We start from the raw sequence: 23,386 nt of genomic DNA, 5'->3' as shown, positions 1-23,386 counted from the left end.
AAGGAAGAGGAAATGGATTTGTCCAGTCAAGAGATGGATGACTGTCTGTGAAAGACCTGTGCAGCCAGGCATAACTGTCAAAGAAGTTGGGCGAAAGGCACTGAATGAGAGAGGTGGAGACAGTTGATGTGACACCTCAACCCTATGTAAAAAAAATGGGGAAAAAGGGGGTGAGGTTAATGATGATGACAGATTAGACCTGTAGACTGAAAAAGATCAGATGGTGGATTAGCGGGCTAAATGTTATGAGAAGGACAAGAGAATTAAGGGGATATGGGAAAGGTCAAAAGAGAGGTTGAGGAGGTATCAGACAAAAATTACCATTTCTTATATCAATCGTTAAAAGATAAATATTATTATAACTCACCTGATTGTCACAAACCATTAATACTGAGACATGTTACAGAAGGAATGCAGTGATGATAGCTGATTCTATTTGGCGGTATTATTAGCAGTTATATCGGGCTCATAGAAATGGGGTGAAAATGAACATGAGATCTGATTTTGTTCTAAAGATATGTGTTGCCAAGGCATAGTACACATGATGCAGGTGTTATGATGTTCCTATTATTCATCATGAATTGTCTGAGCTTCTTAACGGTCAAGACAGAGATAAAATTCTGGGTAGTGACAGAGTATGACGTGAGGTTTGGATTATGAAAAAAAAGGTGTAATATCTAGATTTGTTCAACTTTTTAATGCAATATTGGAAACAAAAGGATTCTTTCATCTTGAAAAGAGGCAAGTTTTGGTAATTCCTTTAGAAGGGAAATACTTAACACTGCCATCTTCAAATAGCCCTTGTTCACTATTAAATCACAATTACAAACCTTTACTGTAATTATGGCAAACTGATAGCAAGCTATATAGTTTTTTAGCAGAAAATAACTAGTGTGGATTTTGTAGAAAAAGGTAGGCTTTTGATAGTATATTGAAAAGTGTGATGTTGATGACAGCTGCTAATCTGCAGCAGAAGCTGATTTTGTTACTAAGTCTGGGTGCAGATAAACCTTGTGACAGGGTGGAGGGGTATTATGTCACTCGGGTGCTTAAGGAATTTAACTGTTCTGTGGAATGAACGCATTTAATAAATAATACTTACATAACATTTAGAGCCAGTGTCAGACTCATGCAGGACTGTCACTGCTTTTATTGCCACCTACAGACATGATGCGAAGGTATTCTCTATCACCTATTTGCATTGTACTTTAGAATCTCCCACCTGTCATGATAATGAGATCAGGTCTTAGGGAATAGGTAACAAATCAATAAGAGGTAAACATTTCATTATTTGACAATGTTTTGATTTATTTAGCTGAATGTTTCAGATATTAGAATTAAAAAATTGTCAGGAAATACAGTTAATTAAAAAAATAAGACTATTAGGGATAAATGTTGTCACTTAACAAATTAGATATGCATATGCATGTAGAATATTTTAAATGTCCAGGGACATGGCTTGACAGTGTGTTAAAACACTTGTTACTAAACTAGCTCCCATCAAAATAAAAAGAACCAAATGCAACCGTGTCCCATGACTAACTAAAGAAACAACAAATTTCATGCTAAATAAAGACAGCTCCAGACAAGTGACAAGTGGAGTACCTCAGGGTACAGTCCTGGGACCGCTCTTGTCTGGCATCTACTTCTCTGAAGTACAGGCCAACACTAAGGGACTCTGGCTAACAAAGTTCGCAGATGAGTGCAAACTGGGAGCCATTATTGAATCCCCAAATGATGTGGATACTCTACAAAAGGGCCTTACAGAAAAAGATGCTTGGTGCCAGAGCCATGGGCTCAAGCTCAATGCCAAGAAATGTATAGTTATCCCCTCTGGGGAAAAACATATACCCGTGAATTAGCAGTACACTAAACAAGTGTGATAAGAGGCTTAGGGACACAGGTGGACAGTGGTCACACCTTCGATAACCACATCACCACAACAACACCACAACAGTCAGGAAATCCTTCTATGTGGCACACCTCATCACTAAGAGCTTTTCATCCAGAAAAAAGGAGGTCATTGTCCCACTGTACTCATCCCTCATCCCTCATTAGACCCATTATAGAATACAACGCTCCAAAAGACAGAACACAACAAAGGTGGCAAATCTTTAGACATAGAAATTGCTGTCAACAAAATTCACTCACTGCAAAGCAAATATCACCACAACAACACCAAGCAATTCTGGAAAACAATAAATACCCTCCTATACTGCAGTTAAACCACCACCCCATCTCCATCTGCAAACAACAACACTGATTGAAAGCCATCCAATTTAACACTCACTTCACTCAATCTGTCCTCTCTCTATTAGAATCTAATCAACCCTCTCATCTTTCTGTCCCCACCAATAATATTCACAACACCCATCTCTTTTCTTTTCAGCCAGTACATTCCTCAGCTATCAAAAAGCACCTTGAAAAAGTAAAACCCACTGCACCAGCTGCTGACAGGTTCCTGCCTAAATACCTCAAGATACCTGCTGACATCCTGGCATACCCTGTGTCTTTACTTATAAATAGCTCAGTCACTGAAAATTATGTGCCAACCATCTGGAAAAAATCACAGGCTTCTCCAGTTACCGCCCCATAACAATTCTCTTCCCTCTGTCCAAAATGTTAGAAAGATGTATAAATAGCCAACTCCTAACTCATCTCATAAACAACATCCTACTCTCCCCACACAACATGGATCTCAACCACACCACAGAACAGCAGCCCTTCTTAGTTTGTCTGAAACCATGAATACCAACAGAAAGAATTGTAACCTAGTAAACTTTCTTTTCTTGGATTTGTCAAAAGCATTTGACACAGTATTATAACAGCTTTTAATCAATGAACTATCTTCCCTGTTTTATCTTATTCATCTTTTTTCTTGCTTCAATAGTTAACTCTCCAGTTGATAACAGGCTATAAAATGGAATCAAGACCAGTCTCCCTTCCTCCCTTTTTCCATTGTTGCACCCCAAGGATCCATTCTAGGCTCAAAGTACTTTTCAATATATTCACAAATAATCTGCATAAAGCCAGCAAACCTGCTCCCTTAGTACAATACGCTGATGATTCCACCATCATCTACTCAGCCCCAAGCTTCCCACTACTTCAGCAAATGAATCAAGACTCCTTCACCTCCACAGAGTCATGCCTAAATGCTCACAAGTTAATTTTAAATGCCAAAAAAACTCAAAATTAATGCTCTTTACATCCAGACCTGTTTCAAAAATCTGCATATCCTTTAACATTACCTCAACAAACACCACCATCATAGAAACCCTAACAAATACTAAATTTCTAGGAGTCATAATAGACAATAATCTAAAATATGACTTGCACATCAATCAAACCATCAAGAAAACTCACAAAAAAATGGGCTTTTACCAGAACACACCCTCTCTCAAAGACTCCTCAAGAAAAACTTTAGAATCATCCTACCATTTCCTCTCCCTTCTCTGTGTCACCGATATTAACTAACATTCAAGCCATATTACTAAATAAACTAGAGACATGCTTTAACAAAATAGCCAGATTTGCATCTAATACATCTTAACACATCCACCACTGCCCAGCAATAAAGCAGCTCATTTGACTTGAACTACCAAATCACCTTAAATTCACTCAACTTCAAACTATCCACATGGCAATACACAAACCTCACAGATGCCCTTCTCTACAAAACATTCTCAAGCATTAGTCTCAACCACACTGCCTTCACTCAGGATAAAAAGCCTTCTAATCGCTTCTGTTTCCCACAGTGCACCTGGAAACTCACTGTACTTGTCCTAAGCCACTAGACAGTGGAACACCATGCCTATCTCACTAAACAGGGCAGCTGTGTATCAAGCTTTAAGCACAACCTAAAACAGCACCTAAACTCCTCTTAGCTCTGCTCATGTTCACACCCTGACTACTTTCTCTGTCTCTGTCTCTCTCTCTCTCTCTCTCTCTCTCTCTCTCTCTCTCTCATATCTCTAGAAATTGTCCCCCAACTCCAGACAAAATCTACCACCTCTCTTCAAACTACTGCTGCCTATTCTTATCTCCACTCCTCCAGTGCGCACCCAACTTTCCCCACTATTTTTCCTCCTTGTCACCTCTCACTCTGCATCCAAGCTATCCCCTCTCAACCTTGTAGTGTATATCATATAGTTTATACAGCTTTTAGCCTCCAACTGTATTTTTCCTTCCTCTTGAGACTACTATATAAATTATAATGTATATAATGCATATAAAATACATTTAAGTATAAACACCAAACAGGAACAAGTCACACCAGCTATAAAGTAGTGCTGTAAAACTATAGACTTAAATAAACTTGCAGGAAAAGAGCTAAGCACGACACCATGACAAACCACTGTAGGAAACACTTGATAAACACTTGCAGCAGAGCAAATATAAAAAAGTTGTTTAATGTCAGAATAATAAATCACAGGTAAGCGCTTTCGTGAAAGCTATGATAATGCAGCATACCTTATTAATAAAGGAAGAGATAAGGATAATTTCTCTAGTGGCCATTGATAATAGTCAGCTGGGTGTTCTGGAAAAGGTAGCTTAACGAAACTGAGGGACAGGATGACTAGTATGATTTTCTCAGAACACTTTCAGGTGAGGATTATACAAGACACTTGTGAGCAGGTAATACATATATACCATTTATTAAACTTGTATTGGATGAAATATGAAAGTTTGCTTGGCATAAATTTGCTGTATGGTGACCAAGAATGATCTTGCAAAACTAGAAAGCATCTCATGCCAGATTTCTTAGTTATGGAACGTGGTATTCATAAGTTGAATATTTACATTGCTATTTGAACATTTCTTCAAATTAAAATTTCTGTTTTTTCTTTCATTCTCTATTCTTTTTTTTTTCTCCTTCCAATAGTCCAATGATAAAGGGAATGGAGCCAGGTGATAGTCCAATGATAAAAGGATTGGAGACAAGAAGTGATAGTCCAATGACAAAGGGATTGGAAACAAAAAGAGACAGTCCCCTGATAAAGGGATTGGAGACAAAAAGTAGATAGTCCGGTGAAAAATGGATTGGTAAGTATTGCAATACATACTCTGAATGAGTTGAAAAAGGAAGTCAAAGAAAAATTTAGAAGGAAGCAGAGTGCATTACTGGAAAATGAGATAGAAAACTTTATGTGGAAGTAAATTTCCTTCCTATCTACACAGATCGCAAAATTATTTAAGATATTTGTAAGGAAGTGTCTCCACAAATATTTCTACACTTCTCAAAACATAGGAAGGATGTTTTTGAATGCTGATTCCCACTTCTGCAGAGTGAACTATAAGAATTAGAGACATGGGAGCATATATTTTGCTTATGTACAAGTCAAAATGTATTAATAAATTAGAATGGGTTATAGTATTTTCTTTGAAATGAAAAGTAAAGAAACACCCGCAGAAAGAAGGATGTTAATATCAGTACCAACAGATACAAATGCAATTTTGATAGTGGATGAGTTGTACAACTGGTAAAGTGATATTGTAAAGATAAATTCATGGGAGATATTGTGAAGGTCTATGGCATGTACTAAGCATATTTGATTAGACTGAGCTATATAAATACAATTTCACTTACACTAAATATTTTCTGGATATTCCCTAATTGATTTGTGAGGTTGTCCTATTAAATAATGATTAGTATAAGTTCAGTAGCCCAGTGAAGAATATTAGCTAATTGTTTTCTGTTTATATTATGGCTTATACGCATTTATTTATTTTATTAGACGCTATATAGATATGAGCTCATGTATGTGTACCAAGAATGCCATGAATAATAAGCATTCAGCAATATCAATTTGATTTGCTGCTAATATACTATTAGGATGCATATTTATGTTAGATACCATGAATATGTGTCCCCCCCCCAAAAAAAAAGAAAGATTATACTTTCTTATCATCCATTTATCCAATTTAGCAAGGCAATTTACAAATTGCTACCATGGGAGAAGCAACTAAAAATAATTAGCATAATTTAAGGAATAGCTTGGCAAATGTATTCAGAGGGTTATAGCAAAAGGAATCCATTCTGTGAAAGTGAATGCAAACATTGGATCACTGCATAGTTCATTACTGCATCTGATTTTTTTTGTAATGCCATTATTAGCAACATTTGTATGTATATAGAAGGAAAATTATTTCTTTTGGTGGACAACACAAAGATTCACAGCAGGGCTGATACCAAGAGGAGGTGGAAGAATGAGTATAAATGTGTTCTTGCTTTTATCCCTGGTGCCTGCTAGCCGTCAGCCTCCTGTAACCGGCTGACCCACTCATTATTCATCCTGTTTTGGAGTGACAGCTAATCTGGGGAGACTATTGTCAAATTAGCCATCGCTTTTTCTGGTAATGGCCTAAGTCTCCACCCTCCCAGGTGTCTGACATGTGAGCTGGCTTTCATGAGAGCCTGCAACTCCATCCCCTCCTTAGGGATGTACCTAGACACCTGCACCCCTCCCCCACCAGATGACTTTTACTTATCACAGCACAGCAGAGCCAACAGCAGTTCCTCCCCTCCAGTATAGGCAAGCCAGCATTGGCCACTAATTCCCACTATTCCTTTTCAGGACCCTTACTGTCAGGCCTTCTATTGTGAGAAAATAATAAAGTGCTACTATTTATGACACAGTGCTATAACTTTTAAAGGCCAGGGCTATGATTTCTAAAACTTGGAGGTTGCGAGGTCTGCCAAAAGTGTTTGTGAGTTCATAAACTGTGAGGGAAATCAAGACTGCACAAGAGAGACAAAGTCTGATGGGAGAGGATTAACCTGTTTTTCAGTTTATCTAATAGCTACAGGAATGGGCAAACGGGTTGGAGAAATGCTTTTGAATATCAAAGTTTATGCTGCCATATTTCAGCTTTAGACTACATAATTTTGTTTGTAAAACTGGATGGATATCACCTAATAGCACATAAACTGATGGTTAAACTAGTGTCATATTACCCACTGAAGATAAACAATAGCTAACTGCAAGTTAGCAAACATGTTACAAAGCAGCTTTGGCTAATAGAAGGGTAAATGTCTACAGAACTAGCTGCTGTTGTGACTACCAAAAGGGAGTTCACCACTAAAGCATCTGCTATGCAGAAGGCTCTCCCACCTTGTTTGCAGCCATGCTGGCATACACTGGTAATTCTTGATATTGATCTATAAAGTCACATGAAGAAAAATGGAGAAAGTGGAGTGTTCAGCCTTCACTCCAAAAGAGAACAAATGATGACCGGGTCAATCTGGCACAGCAAGTTTGATTGTTAGCAGGCAGCAGGAATAAATACATAAAAGTTATGCATATGCTTTACTTCTCTGTGCTACAGCTGGAAATAAACACTGTTTGTAAGACTATGGAATATTATTTGCAACAAAGAAGCACTTACTCTGTCCAGTTTAACTTGAAGAAGTTGAAATTATGTGGCTAAAAAGAGACAAACAAAATGTATTTATTTATTTATTCATTTTATTTGTGTATTTACTTATCCTTTGTTGACTGGATTAGTCCCACTAGGCTAGTGGTCACTTTTGAGATGAATCCTGAGGTGGTATTTTTACTAATAAGGAAAATATATCCAGTCCTCTGGGGAAATTCCCCTATTCTTTTTGATAGTTTACATTCACCTGAGGAACCACCAACTCAAGCAGATGAGATCTTAGTTTGGCATCTTATCTGAAGGATATATACTCATGAATGTGGCATCTCCCTAAAGCTGCACTTCAGTGTCAGCAAACCAATCACCTGCAGCAAAAAAACATTGTTTGTGCAATACACTGTTGTTTTGCATTACAATAGCACATTCCCTTTGATCTATTAACAGCAGTTATCCAAGTTAATACAATATTCATTTTTTGATACTTACATTATCCTACTCAGGGTCATGAGGAAGATGGAGCCTATCTTGGCAAACAATGGACATACACCAGAGACCCAGTTCTGGACTAGATGCCAGTCCATTGCATGATCCCCTTCCACACACACATACAGGTAATTTAGAGGATTGCCAATTCATCTGTCATTATGCATTTTTGAAAAAATGGAGGAAAGTGGAGGCCCCATTAAAAAACAACACAGACACAAGGTGAGCATACTAATTCCACACAGAAGGCTCCTAACCTAGAAAAAGAATCAAAGAACCAAGTCCTCTGTACAATTTATAGATGTGTAAATAGCTGTGGTATCTTATATAAATATACTGATGCTGTTCAATGTAGATCAGACTTAAAACTTTTTTTTTCTGCAGTGTGACTAGGTTAAGTGGTATTCAGTTCTGTGCTATGTTGTGGGATGTCCTTATCAGTGGCAATGTGAAAGCCAGAAAACTTAAAGGACCCACATGTAAAAATTTGTCAACTTTTCTCTGTATGACTTTGCATCAGGACCTGCATTCTGCTGGCTGGTCCTCCACACTCTCTTCCTGCAAAGATAATTATTCTGCACATTTGTGAACCATTTCAAAATGGCAATTCAGCAAAAATTTGCACAGAGGTATTGTCCCAGGTCACATTCTTTTCTATGCTTGGTAAACCTAATAGTTTACAAGGTGGCATTCTATTAAGCAACTGGCACATTGTTTATCTGCCTTTAATTTGTCACATCCTATGAGTAGACAATATATGTTACTTCTGCAGTATGGTTGGTAACAAGTTATGTGGTGCAGGGATGGCTTTGTATTATGCATTATGTTCTAGGGGCAGATGGACTCATATACAGTCAGGGTTCTGTCTTTCACAGTAATCTACCTTTAACCTGCTCAGATTTGTGTTCAGAATGTGTTGTGCAAATTTCAGATGCTTTCATTGTTTTCCATTATTTCCCCATGCATTTAGAGCTGTTTATTATTCAAAATGCAAAGTTGTGAAAAACACTTTATTACTCATGAATACTTACAAGTCCACTAACCAGCGGAGAGGGGAAAATATATTTTTGTTCAGAAAGCTGATATCATTCCTCCTTAGCACCCTGCAAAACAAGAATGAGGAAACTGATGCATTGTGTGACATTATAAACATGGTACACATAGCTATAAGTTTCATATTATCAATAAAATGTAATTTATTTATTTATTGTTGGATTGCCATTTGTTTACCAGGATAGTTCACTAGGCCATTAAGAGACCATTTTCAATGGAGGCCTGGGGAGAAAGGCTCCATAAAAACATAGTACAATTATCAATGAGAAAAATTTACACAAGATATAACATTGTATAGAAAATTAACAATATAAGACTTACATGAAAAATAAATGCACAGGCAAATAATAGTAATACATTCTTGAGACTAAGAAAACATTAAACAAGTGAACAGTATAATTTGCAAGAATTTCCATAATAAGTATAGTTAAGTTATCTCTTGAGAGTTAATTGATAGAGAAATATGACTTATGAGTATAAACAAGAGAAAGATGCCAGTCGGGTTTTGAAGGGAGAAGGTTTAGTACAAGTATTTGCCAGTGAGTATCATCTTAAAAGGTTAAGTTTTTTCTTAGATGTCTGTTAGTGTTTTACTTCTCAATAACATAGCTGAAAAAAATGATTTGTAAGACTGCAGTATGGCTTAACGCTGCCACATTTAAGCTCCAGACATTATTAGCATCATACACCACATTTTTGTATCCTGTTACCATCTTTCAACACAGCTTATCATAAGTTCATGAGTTTTTTACAGTACTCAGGCCTATGGCACAACAAGGAATGCTGATTCTATTATCATTTGAGTCATACACTTCCTCCACTACACATAAATCTAACTGTTTCTTGAATACATCTAGACTCCTGCATTCTCTAATATATGTTGGAAGTTTATTCCATAACATTACTAACCTTTGTGTCAAAAATGAATGTTTTAGTGTAGTTCTCATATTATTTCCTACAAAGTCATGTCCTTATGTCTGCATGGAATAGAATAAGAACAGATTACTATATTCAACATAACCTGTAAGTCTGAATCATGATAAATCTCATAAGCAAATATATCTGTAGTGAATACTAAATAGATATGTTTTTGCATAACCTACATTATTACTTAGTATAAGTCTGTTCATAAGCTTTCTTTGCACTCTTTCTAGCTGTTTTAACTGACCCTCAACATATATACAAAAATGTTGTTATAGTCTAAGATAGACCTTGTATTAATTTTAAAGAGAGATGTAAGATGTCAAATTTTTAGCACTGAGATTTTTTAACATGCAGTTTATTTTATACATAGCTTTTTTTTACAAATTATGTTAATGTGAATCCTACAAGACAAATATGATGGCATGGTTATCCTAGGTCTTTATATGGTAACCTTTTGAAATGTGAGGACCCACTAGAGCAAGTCCCAAAATACAGACTGAATGGCCGAAAAAAAAAAAAGACTTACATATACTAAGACTGAGATTGCTGTTTCTTGGGATATTCCCTTTTCTCTGCGGTATGACAATCTCAAAGTTAATATATATTTATATATATATATATATATATATATATATATATATATATATATATATATATAAGTTTAGGAAGATGTTTGAGATTCATTCTTCTCTTGCATTTTTGGTCTTTGTGTGTGTGTGTGTGTGTGTGTGTGTGTGTGTGTGTGTGTGTGTGTGTGTGTGTGTGTGTATGTATGTGTGAGGAGCTTGACCGCCCCTAAAAAAAAGAACTTTAAAGGAGAGATATTTGAAATTTGCTCTTCTCATAGATACTACTAGGCTAACTGTTGTTGTGGGCCATTTTAACCTAGCCAATTACCCTATGTCAGAATCAAACCCTGCATCTTGTGTCTTTAAGGTAAGCAGCTTAACCATTATACCAACCTCCCAACCCTTCTCCTATATTTTCAATCTTTTTTTTTTTCCAGAGTGTCAGCACTAGGCATTTGGAGTGCTGACATTTCAGTAGGGAGCCTTTATATTGTGGCATTACTTCATAATTCCTTTCCGTCAAATATAGCAGCACATTAACAAATAATTTACCAAAATACATGATGTTACACTTATCAGAACTGAACTAAAAAGATTCAAAGATTCAAAGAAACATTATTGTCATTTAGGATCACACAAGTGCAGCCTAACCGAAATTACAAATGTCAGCTCACGAGAGAAATGCAGTGCAAATAATGTAGATACAGCAGTATCAAAGAATAACATAAGAAAGAAAATAACACATATAACATGCAAGAGGTAGTTCACATTACATAAATACATTCAATACCCATTATTCAGTGATAAATAATAAATAAATACCCACCACCAAACTTCTACACTGTTAAGATAGAGAATAAATAGAGACTAGTGAATAGCAACTGTTTAGTTACCGTATTGCACTTGTTAACTTTAGACGCTGACTCAGTATAGCCATCATATTGCATAACAGTAATGCTGGTGGTAATTGCTTAGAGCAGCAGGATTAAATGAAAAAAAGAGGCATTGAACTTAATGACATTGTTATGCACCAAATCACTAGTCTGTCTTATATAAATATTCAGATGTTCTATATCATTGTCACCTTGTGCTATCGAATCCTATTTTGCAGCCATCAGTGTAATTACTGAACCTACATACATTGGAATTTTAAGTATTGAAGAAAGGACAACATTAAACAATATGTTACCAAGAATGGATTCCTGTTGAACTCCAGTTTTAATAGGCAAAAGTTTGGTACAATTGTCTTGCATGTTCCTACACTGGGATCTGTCAGTTAACTGTGGCATTATCTTTTTAACCAGAAAATAATTAATATTGGCGTTATTACTATTGATATAGTTCTTTAAGAGGAAGTGAATCAAAAGCTCTTGCAAGGGTTAAGTAAATCGCTTCACAAAAAGTTCTGATCAAACATTTGCACTTTGTTCATAAAAAACAACATACTAGTGAAAGCTGAACTACCTTTGATATAATCACTTTTATCCAAATACAAAGCAGCATGATCAGCATTAATGTTTTCCAAATGTTCCAAGATACATCTTGCAAAACACTTTCCCAAGATGGAGGTTAAACTTACTGCTCAATAACTATTTACTTCATTTTTGCAACCTTTTTATATGCAGGTGTAATACAAGATTCCTTTCAAATTCTTGGGACAGTTACTGTCTGAAGTAATTTATTAAGAATCAAATGTAAAACTGGCAGTAACTATTCTTTAGTTGTGACAATCTTAATGGCAGGTATCAGGCCTGCTACTTATTTTGTTTAGAAATTTTTTTTTTTTTTTTTTGTAGTGGGAAGCCTTTTGTAGTATCTTCCTTGCTTTATCTTACAGATGATTCATAGTCTATACATCCACCAGTGTGCACAAATTTTTTTTTTTATTTTGAAAGTATTCATTTTTTATTTTGAAAATGTACATCTATAAGAAACGGAAAACTCAACACCAATTTTAAGTAGATCATGAAACATACTATATCCATAATTAGCTTCATGTTTCGATAAAGATAATTGGCCCTCTACTGAGCATATGGATTCAGATAAAGTATGACAATGTCAATTGGTCAATAAAGTTATGCTTATGGAAGTTTAATAAAGGTCAAACATCATTTGGTGTGATGTGTTTATTGAAGGGGACTGGGACAATATTTTTTCACAAGTCTGTGTTTTAAAATGTGCTTCAATTCAAATCCACTTGTATTATGTTTAGACATACCAAGCACTACCTCAAATGTTAGGGGTCCCTATTAAATTATTGAAAAGACTGTTCAGCAAACGTCATTTTCGGTGCTCTTACATCGAACATGCCATTCACCGAACTGTTCATAGTGAGATTGTGATACAAGGAGGATGGGAAAATTTGCTCTTTCCTCATAGTAGTGAGATCTCAGAGTTGGTATATATAATTAGTGGGGGTATGGGGGGTGCAGCTCCCCACAAGTGCAGAAATCGATGAACAGCGTTTTCGATGAAATGCCGTTTGTTCACGGAAGCTTTCGATAATTTAATATAGACCCAAATGTTAGATTAACAATATAACTAGGGTTTTCCATTGACACCATGTCTAAGATGTTTGAACCTCTAGTACCATTGGTGAAAAGTTGTGACAAATCTTTGTCTAATACGATGTCAGAAAATTCTCTTTTATAAACAATTTTGTTAGAAAAACTATCCCATGAAATACCAGGATAATAAAAGCCACCTAGTAATAAGATGTTTTGCTGTATCCAGATTTAACTTAAGACACTTCAAATACTCTCAGTGATTACTAGGTTCTATAGTAGGACACAAAGACAGTGTTTATAGTTTCACTCATCCAAATGTCTGTCACTTGGACTACAAAGGATTTCAACTAAGAAACAATTTTAATAAGTGGTGATGGTATACTGCTCCACAAAGTTACTCCACCATTCTAACATTCAACCTTGAGTAATCATATTTTATGTAATCTGAAAAGGTGTTGAATTCTGTGAGTCTACAATAGCTATAATAGAAAAAAGTATCTTCTGATATAATACCAGTAAATTCTTTAATTTTTTCCAAGACTTTGAGCATTACAGGAAACTACCCCAGCCATAAACAAACTATACAATAGAAGGAGGAAGCTACTACATGATAGAGCAAAATCCCAAAAAGGGAAAGGCATCTCTGATCAGTATTAGCAAAAAACTACGGGCACTCATAAAATCGTCTAAGGCCAGCTTTGAGAGAAAAACTGCACAGGACACTAAGGATAATCACAAGGCTTTCTTTAGTTATGTTAGGAACCTGGGTGGGAATTCCCAGATATGCTCACAATTAGTCAAAAATGACAAAAAATACACCGAACCCACAGATATTGCCAACATCCTAGCTGACAGGTTCAGCGCAAACTCCCCCCCCCCACCAAAAGGGCAAATATTTATCCCAGCAGAGTGCTGCCCCCCTGACATCTCAGATGCTCAGGTAAGAGCTGCCCTCTCCAAAGCAAAAAACACAGCATCAATGGGACCAGACGTTGTCCCGGGCTGCGTCCTACATGAACTTCAAGAAGAGCTAAACCCAAACATAAAACTACTGTTCAATCTCAGCCTTACTACAGGATATATACCCAAAGAGTGGCGTACAGCAACAGTGGTCCCTCTCCACAAAGGTGGTGCCCCAATGGATCCTGGAAACTATTGCCCCATAAGCCTGACTAGCTTGGTCTGCAAAGCTATGGAAAGGATCATCATGGACCTCATAAATAAAGATATTGGGGACCTACAGACACTGGATCCTACCCAGTTCAGCTTTGTTAAGGGCAGATCCTGCCTCTTAAACCTGGTCGATTTCTTTGAAACAGTCACCAAGGCCATTGACGAGGGGAAGGTGGTCCACACAGCCTACCTGGACCTCGCAAAAGCCTTCGATACAATACCCCACTCGGACATTATAGATAAGCTCACCAGCTTAAATATAAACCCCTATGTCACTAGATGGGTTGCAAACTGGCTCAAGGACAGAACCCACATGGTTAGAATTGCTGGAGCCATGTCAGACTCCAAACCAGTTACAAGTGGCATCCCACAAGGCTCAGTCCTGGGACTGCTCTTGTTTGGTATATATTTCTCAGAGGTACAGGCCAACATGGAAGGACTGTGGCTGACCAAGTTCACAGATGACTGCAAACTGGGTGCCATAATCGACTCTCCAGCCGACACAAGCATCCTCCAAAAGGGCCTCATAGAAACAGACAACTGGTGCCAGAGCCATGGCCTCAAGCTAAACGCCAAAAAGTGTATAGTCATCCCCTTTGGCAAAAACAAAGTGCCCACAAATTACCACATAGGTGGTAATCCATTAAGTACAGAAGAAGTAATTAGGGACCTGGGGACCCAAGTTGATAGCAATCTCTCATTTGACAACCACGTGGCCAAAGTGGTTAGAAAAACATTTTATATAGCCCACCTAATCATGAAGGGATTCACATCTAGATCAGGGGAGGACATTGTGCCTCTTTACTCATCCCTCATCAGGCCCATAATTGAGTACAATGCCCCTTTTGGGATGTACCTTACCAGACACCTGCATCAACTGGAAAGACCCCAAAAGTACCTCACCAAGAGGATCATAGGGCTCAAACAGATGCCATATGCTGCCCGGTTAAAGAAACTCCAGCTCTACTCAGTGGCATACCACCTGCTCAGAGGCGATCTGTGCCTGACGTATAAAGCCATGTCCAACCCGGAATTAATGGACATGCTGCACCTCAGAAAATCCAAATCCCATCGAGCTATGCACTCGAGAGACTTGAACCTCAGCACTGAAATAAATAGGACATGCTGGAGGGACAGATTCATAACCCAGAGGCTCCCTTCACTCTGGAATAAAATCCCAGTCCAGGTTAGGCAGAGTCCCTCATTGACTCTCTTCAAGAGGAATCTTGATGAGTGGATGGGAGATCATAGGTTTACCCCAGGTATCACTTCTGTGTCACTGTTAGACAGAGGCACAGTATACTAACCTCGAAAAAGGGCATAGCAAAATTAATTTAAAATGGGTGGCGAAAGCCAAACACACTCTGGCTACGCTTATAAATGCCTTAGGGCAGATAGCCTAGTATGAACCTATGAACCTATGAACCTATCAACGTTCTGTCAGATCTACTGAATAAGACAGTTATAAATTCTGAGTCATGTATTTTCCCCAAAAAATATTTAAAGCGTTCTTAATTTTTCCTCACACAAAAGTTGTGCCATACAGACTAAGATGAAACCTATCCTTTGCAAATAGTCTTTTGTTATAAGAACAGTCTTCACAATCATTTGCAAGTTTAATATTATACACAGTAGACAACTGCTGTAGCCAAAAATATGTGCCATGGCTAACATGTAGTCATTCTAATGTGGAAATGAGATAATCACACTAAGCATTAGTTTGATAAATAAACTGAATAATGTCCAAGTTGGAATTCTTCATGTGATTTAATGGCCTGTAAATCAAATCATTTGTACCTACATGTAGTCATATCAGTTTATAGTGTTTTATTTCCTTTTAGTAATGTCAGTATCATGTTTCCCCACATCAGTTAAATTTAAACAAAGTAAGTATTGGTTATTATTTACACAGATGTTTCTTACAGCCGGTTTATGCATGTAATCACTTATTCACCTTGACTGACTCATACTCATTCTTAATAGAAAAAAGAATAGTTTTCCACTTACATAAATGCATACATACAAATATATCAGGCCATAATGTGCTTCTAGACTTAAATACACCAAAACAGTTACATCCATAATAAGTGTCCAGGTAGTTCTTAAATATATCTAAACTAGTGCTTGCCTTAATGTAGTTTGGTAATGTATTCCATGCATCAGCTGCTCTCTTACAGAACCAAGCAGGATACACCTCATTCCTATATAATCTTTTGCATAAGAAGTTTGATAATTCTCTATTACTTTTTGATAACACGCAACAGCCCCAGATGTAGTTGTATCTAAATGCCCAAGATACCTGAATAAAATCTCTCCTAAATGTCTATGTGAGACACTGTACAAGTTAAGATACTTTTGTCTTTTATAATAACTTAAATGTTTACATCCATGGATGATCTTGTTATATTTCCACTGTACTCTTTCCATTTTACTCATGCTTGTTTTCTTGTTCATAGGTTGGCACTAGGCTATTGGCCCTAGGGCCTATACAAATCTAGCCATAACAATTCCCTGGCTATTTCTTCCCACAATATTTACTTGAATGGTTTTTATAGTGTTATTCCATACTTCTTCTCTTATAAGATCACCATTTTGTTATTCCATACTTTAGTTTGGGTCTAATGTTCATAGGTTCATAGGTAGGTACTAGGCTATTGGCCCTAGGGCCTATATAAGCCTAGCCAAATGGTACCCTTGTTTTCGCCACCCAAGAAAATTATTTTCCTGTGCCCCTGTTGAGCAGAGCCACAGAAGTGATCCCAGGGTGAATTTCTTATCTCCAATCCAATCGTCAATATTTTTCTTGAAGAGTGCTAATGAGGAGCTTTGTTTGATATAGATAGGTAGTTTTTTCCAGAGTATGGGAAGTCTCTGGAACAGGAATCTATCCCTCCAGCATGTTCCGTTTATTGTGGTGATAAGGTTTAGGTCCCTATAGCGCGTAGCTCGGAGGGACTGGGATTTCTTTACGTGGAGCATGTCCAACAGCTCTGGGTTTGACAGAGCTTTGTATGTTAGGCAGAGATTGCCTCTGAGTAGGCGATATGCGATGGAGTAAAGCTGGAGTTTTTCGAGACGGTCTGCGTAGGGCATCTGTTTGAGGCCAGTAATCCTCTTTATGAGGTATTTCTGTGGCCTTTCCAGTTGTTATACATGTTTTGTGAGGTACATACCAAAAGGGGCATTGTACTCTATAATGGGTCTAATGAGTGATGAGTAGAGGGGTACAATGACCTCTTTTTTCCAGGATGAGAAACCTTTTGTGATGAGGTGTGCCATGTAGAAGGATTTCCTGACTACTGCGGCGATGTGATTATCAAAGGAGAGACTACTATCCACCTGTGTCTCAAGGTTTCTTATCACACTTTCAGTGTTAAGTAGACTACTGCCTATGTGGTAGTTCATGGGTACAGAGTTTTTAACAAAAGGGATGACAATGCACTTTTTGGCATTGAACTTGAGGCCATGGCTTTGACACCAGGCATCTGTGAGGCCCTTTTGTAGGATGTCTACATCATTAGGAGTTTTGATTATGGCTCCTAGTTTGCAGTCATCTGCGAACTTTATTAGCCAAAGACCTTCTGTGATAGCCTGTACTTCAGAGAAGTAGATACCAAGCAGGAGAGGACCCAAGACTGAACCCTGTGGTACTCCATTTGTCGCTGGTCTGAAGTTGGATTTAGAGTCTGCTACTCTCACAGTGTGGGTTTTGGCAGCAAGCCAGTTGGCAACCCAACTTGTGACATAGGGATTAATACCTAGTTTAGTGAGTTTATCTATAATTCCAGAGTGAGGGATGGTGTCAAAAGTCTTGGCGAGATCTAGATAGGCTGTGTGAACCACCTTACCCTCATCTACAGCTTTGGTGACTGTTTCAAAGAAGTTTATCAGGTTTAGGAGAAATGATCTGCCTTTTACAAACCCGAACTGGGTGGGGTCCAGAGTTTGGAGATTACCAATGTCATTGTTTATATATTCCATGTTGATACATTCCATAGTCTTGCAGACCAAGCTCATCAGGCTAATGGGACGGTAGTTCCCGTGGTCCGTGGTGGCTCCCCCTTTGTGGAGTGAGATAACCATCACTGTGTGCCATTTAGTGGGCACAAAGCCTGAGGTGAGGCTATGACTGAACATGGTACTGAGGTGGGGTGCCAGTTCGTTCTGTAGTTCATGTAGAAAGCAGCCTGGGATGTTGTCAGGTCCCATGGATGCTGTGTTCTTAGCTTTAGAGAGTGTGTTTTTACCTGTGCAGCCGTGATTACAGGAAGTTTGCATTCTTCCTGTATAGAGATGGGCCCTTTAGGGGATGAGAGGGGGTAAATTTAGCACTGAACCTATCTGCCAGTATGTTGGCAATATCAGTTGGTTCTGTATATTTAGTGCCATTATGCTGTAACTCAGAGCAGATCTGAGTGTTGCCATTGAGATTCTTGACATAGCTATAGAATGCTTTGTGGTTGTCTTTAGAATCAGTGGTGATTTTGTTTTCGTAACTAGCTTTGGAGGATTTTATGAGGGATCTCAGCTTCTTACTGAGGCTGACCAAGAAGTTCCTCCAATCATGGGATTTTACTCTTTTTTTTGCAACAGTTTCTTTCTTTCTTCTGTTGTAGAGTTTGTTTATGGCAGGGGACCACCAGATTGGTTTCCTTTTTTTGGAGGATGGCATCTTGGTTCTGTTAGGGATTGCACGATCCATGCACTCATGTAAGTGCGTATAAAGTGCATTTGTGTAGGATTCAGCAGTCTTACCTCTACTGTCCATCAGCATGGGTGTCGTGAAGTTTGCCACTTCTGTCTTAAAAAGCGTGAAGTTGGCTTTGGAGAAATTTTTTATGGTGGCTTCCCTAATGGGGGGGGGTGGGGGCAGCATGTGGATGTCTAGAGTGATTAGCTTGTGGTCAGATCTGACCGAGGAATTGACCTCTGGTATGGAACACCAGTTGCCCGTGTTGGTAATGACCAGGTCTAAGATATTGCTGCCCCTGGTGGGGGTGTGGATAAGGTGAGCCAAGGCATTGGAATTTATGAATTCCAGAAAACGTTGAGCACAAGAGTTGGTACATGAGTATTTTTCCCAGTTAATGGTGGAGTATTTCAAATCACCCATTATTAGTGTGTTAGGTTGTACCCTAATATTTTCCAGTGTATCAAGAAATGAGGAGTGGGAATCCTGGGGCATGGTGGGGGATTTGTAGCAAGCTACAATTTCATTTGCGGTCTTGCCCAGAGTTAGTTGCACTTGGATAATCTCGGATGCATTATGCTGAGCAACTAGCCTGGAGGTGTGGATATCCTTAATGAATATGGACACACCTCCGCCTTTAGTGTTTCGGTCCAGGTTAGCTGGCCGAAAGTTGCGGTATGAATTACAGCCTGGTAATGCAGGGGTGCTCTCTGGAGCCTTGAACCAGGTCTCTGTCACTGCACAGATGTCGATATTCTCCATTTTAAGGAGTGTCTCGAGTGAGTGCATTTTGAGGTTTAGACTTCTAGCATTGAGTAGCATTACCCTCAGATTTTGCTTGCTTGTACCTGTTACGGTGGTGAATTTATTTGAACCTTGCCTAAAAATGGCACTATAGGGGTGGCAAGAGCCTTAGCCAGTATCCAGAATCCCAAGAACGACAGGTGCAGGCCATCTCTGGTAAAGCATTGTGGTTTGTCGATCATGTCATCCCAGGCAGACAGATACTGGATCCCCTTAAAATGACAACAGAAGCTTAGCCAATTGTTGAAGTCAATCATTTTGTCCTTGTATTGTAGTATCATTGTGGGTGATAGCAGGATGCTACTCAGGGCTAGGGTCATACCTTCCTGGGCTACAAGATCGGACAGCTCCTCCATGTCTCTTTTCAAGTAGTCCAGGGAGGTACATCTCAGGTCATTCACACCAACATGGAAAATAACAGAGTTATGTTTGTACTTGTTGTGGTGTGACCCGAGTGCATGTGTTATGTGGCGGATCCTGGCACCCGACAGGCAGCTAACAGTAATTTTCTCCTTGTTAAGCCTGGTGAGTGGAACATCAGTGTGCCTAACTATAGAATCACCTATGACTAGAGTGTTGGGGACGTTGTTATGCCTTATGGACTGTGGTTGAGTGGCACACTGAGTTTGTGGGCTATGTGTCATTTGGGTTGTGTTGGGGGGGTGGAGGTTGCTTGCATTTCTACTTTGGAGGTCCCTGATGCTTGGGCAGATTTTTATTGAGAGCCTCCACGAATGTAAGTGTGTATTTTGTGTTTCTATGTGTGTGTTTTGGTGGTGTAAGTTTTGAGGGACTATGTGATGAGTGTGGTGTGGTGCAAGTTTTACCTTCTCCTCTTGACTGTCTAGTCCAGTCTTGGGGTGAAGAGAGCTTTGCTTCCAGTTTGGCTATATAAGTGCATCTCTCACAGGTTTTAGTGTTGGATAGTAGGAGGAGAGGGTTGTCTGTGTACATGAGGCAATTGCTACATTGCCACAAGATGCCCAGATTCATCAGGTAGACAAGAGAAAACACCAGGAGCTGACCCTTAGACATGCCTGGATAGGTGCTTATTTAATAAGTACTAAAAACTGTTTTCCTCTAGACAAGTGAGGAAAGTTGAGTGCTATAGTAATTTGTAGCTTATTTAGTGCTTACAATGAGTTCTGAACAAGTGCTGAGCTCAAAGAAACAGATATGAGTGCTGAAACTAAAAAATGGCTAGTACTAAGAAGCAAAATTAAGCTAGGCTTCCCTCCAACACAGAAAGGCTTGGAATATCAAACCCTAAACCTAAGTTATATGCTTCTAGAACTTCTGTATTGCTAGACCTTGTACACAAGATTATTTTTGATGTTAGTTTCTACAATGTTAGCCTCCAGCAATAATGTATTCAACATTTTATTTTTATGTTTCTTTTCTTTTCATTTTTCACTCCTGTGACATTAGCTTAATTTTGGAGCTTATCTCCCCGGGCCTCTACTGAAAATGGACATGTATCCAGTTAGACTAGCCCAGTCAACAAATGTAAAATAAATAAATAAATCTGTATCTGGACTAGACTACTTACAGGAAAGGTAGGAAACAAGCTTAGAATTATTATTTTTTTTTATGTATGTAACTTACAAACAATGATTTCATAATTTCTGATTTCCTAGACTTTATAACGTTTGGTTCTGTGACAGAATTTAATCTTGAACCTCCATCTCCTAATTTGGTAATAATTATGTCTTGTTCAGAACTGAACCACTTAAAGTGCGATGAGTAGTTTACATGTCCTATGTTTTTACATTTGTTTGTATTAGAGTTGTTTTGTATATCAATGTTATTATTAGCCAGTGTAGGAATTTGATTTAGCATCATTACTTCGGGGTATAAATTCGAAGATTTATTATCTAGATCGATGGGGGTACATGATAATGGTACATCTATATCTTGCTTACCAAAATGTGTACTGATATTAGAGTCTTCTTCTGAGTTGTTTTTATCTAACTTTTAAGTCTTCACTTTCATTACATTCTGTAAGTCTCTTACTTGCTAATATTACACTTTTTTTTCCTTCATAATTTTATTTTTGTACCTTCTTTTTTTGGAAACTCATGAATCAGTTATTGTTGTATTGTAATCCGTTAAATCATCAGTAGAAAATCCCATAGAAATGGGTTTCTTTTTAGTTGTAACACTCTGTGTTCCTTTGCCTTCCCAGCTGTCTGTATACCATTTCTTAATAAAATCAGTAACATATTCAGCTTCAGTGCCTGCATTAAAAGAGTCAGTGTTGTTAAAACTTGTAGGATTACATTTAATAAATGAAAACAATTCCTTCAATTTAGTACAGTTGTTCCATAAATGGTATCAGTAGATAAACTTTATATAAGCCCGACAACTACAATATTCTGTCAAATAATTACTTTTTAAAAGGTCCTCAGGTACGTAGGAATTTAAAGAATACATTTACTTCCAACTGTATTCTATATATGGTAAACCATAGAAATTAATTAATAAAACACAATACCTGAAGAGTGTAAAACAGAATAGATTATATTCCTATCATACAAAAGGTACAATCAAGAGAGAAGCTAACAAATCTACCAGTACTACAAAAAGGATACTTTTACATCTTTGTGTGGACATGTTGATGCACACCCACTCTACCTCATATCAGCTCATTTACAAACATTTTAAGCAGCCTACAGACTTTTTAATTTGTTATTAGAATTGCCAATCAAGACAACTGCTGCCTCAATTCAAAAAGTGTTAGTAAACAAAAGAATGAGTCTCTGCAGCCTTTAAAATAGGAGAGGAAAGCTCATAAATAAAAATAAAATAAAGCAAAACAAAATGTAACAGCAGAAAAAATAGTTATGCCAGAGTTTTTTAACACTTAATCTCACAATTGTTTGTTCATGGATGTTTTTTAAGCAGCCTACAGGCTTAGTGATTGGCTACTAGAGCTGCCATTCAAGACAACTGCTTTCCCATTTCCAAAATAAATAAATAAATAAATAAATAAATAAATAAATAAATAACAAATTAAAGAAGAGCTTCCACAGCCTTTAAAAAGGCAAGAGAGAGCTCATAAATTAATAAAAGTAAACAACATGTAGCAGCAGACAACTTAGTTATGTCAGACCTTGTGAACACTTAACCATTATAATGCTCATTCACAAACATGCACCAGTAAGACTACCAGAATTGAATTAAAAAAAAAAGAAACACATGAGAGGCAGACAGGATAATGTAATATTTTGTTTCTCAGTTTAGCACTTTCATCCCAACAATTGTCGACTTCTTCAGAACTGAGTTCAAATCCTTATTAACAATTTAAATATACTTAAGCACAAAATTATAAACATTTACTACTTGCACACTAAACTTACATTCAAAATAGAATTTAGAAAACATATACTACCTATATTTTATTTTATTTTATTTTATTTTACATTTGTTGATCGGGCTGGTCCAACTGGATATATGTCTATTTTCAGCAGAGGCCCGGGGGAAAAGCTCCAAGTGAAAAAATACATAAGTATTCACTCAGAAAAGATATATAAAATAGCACTGACATATATTACTGAAGTAACACAAATTAGCAGTGAAATATATTACAGAAGCAACAACAGGAAATTAATTACAGGATGATAGAGTTCAAAATTAAGAAAGATAGCCGAAAAGTAAGTTTTTGTACTAATTTGTAAGCAGGAGTAAGTGAACATACTAGTTGCATTAGGCAAGCTAGTCAGGTTTAGTACAGGGGCAAAGCCAATGAGTTTTGAGATGAGTTTTGAAATGGGATTTAAAGCATGGAAGAGAGGAGATTGCAGTGA

At 37.6% G+C, this 23,386-nt stretch overlaps 1 protein-coding gene across 1 annotated transcript in view; it reads right to left on the bottom strand.

Moving 5' to 3' along the window:
* The window catches only part of RXFP1 (relaxin family peptide receptor 1), a 1,244,683-nt gene that overhangs the window by 325,782 nt on the left and 895,515 nt on the right, over positions 1–23,386 (bottom strand). The window contains exon 11 of the mRNA XM_044062454.1: positions 8,892–8,963. Within this exon, the coding sequence (XP_043918389.1) occupies positions 8,892–8,963 (72 nt within the window). The remainder of the gene's footprint in view (positions 1–8,891; positions 8,964–23,386) is intronic.

The sequence above is a fragment of the Protopterus annectens genome, chromosome 2.part1, assembly GCF_019279795.1.
Source record: "Protopterus annectens isolate FY-2018-M chromosome 2.part1, PAN1.0, whole genome shotgun sequence".
NCBI lineage: Eukaryota > Metazoa > Chordata > Ceratodontiformes > Protopteridae > Protopterus > Protopterus annectens.
Note: the sequence above shows the minus strand (reverse complement) of the source record. Positions and strands in the feature narration are given on the sequence as shown.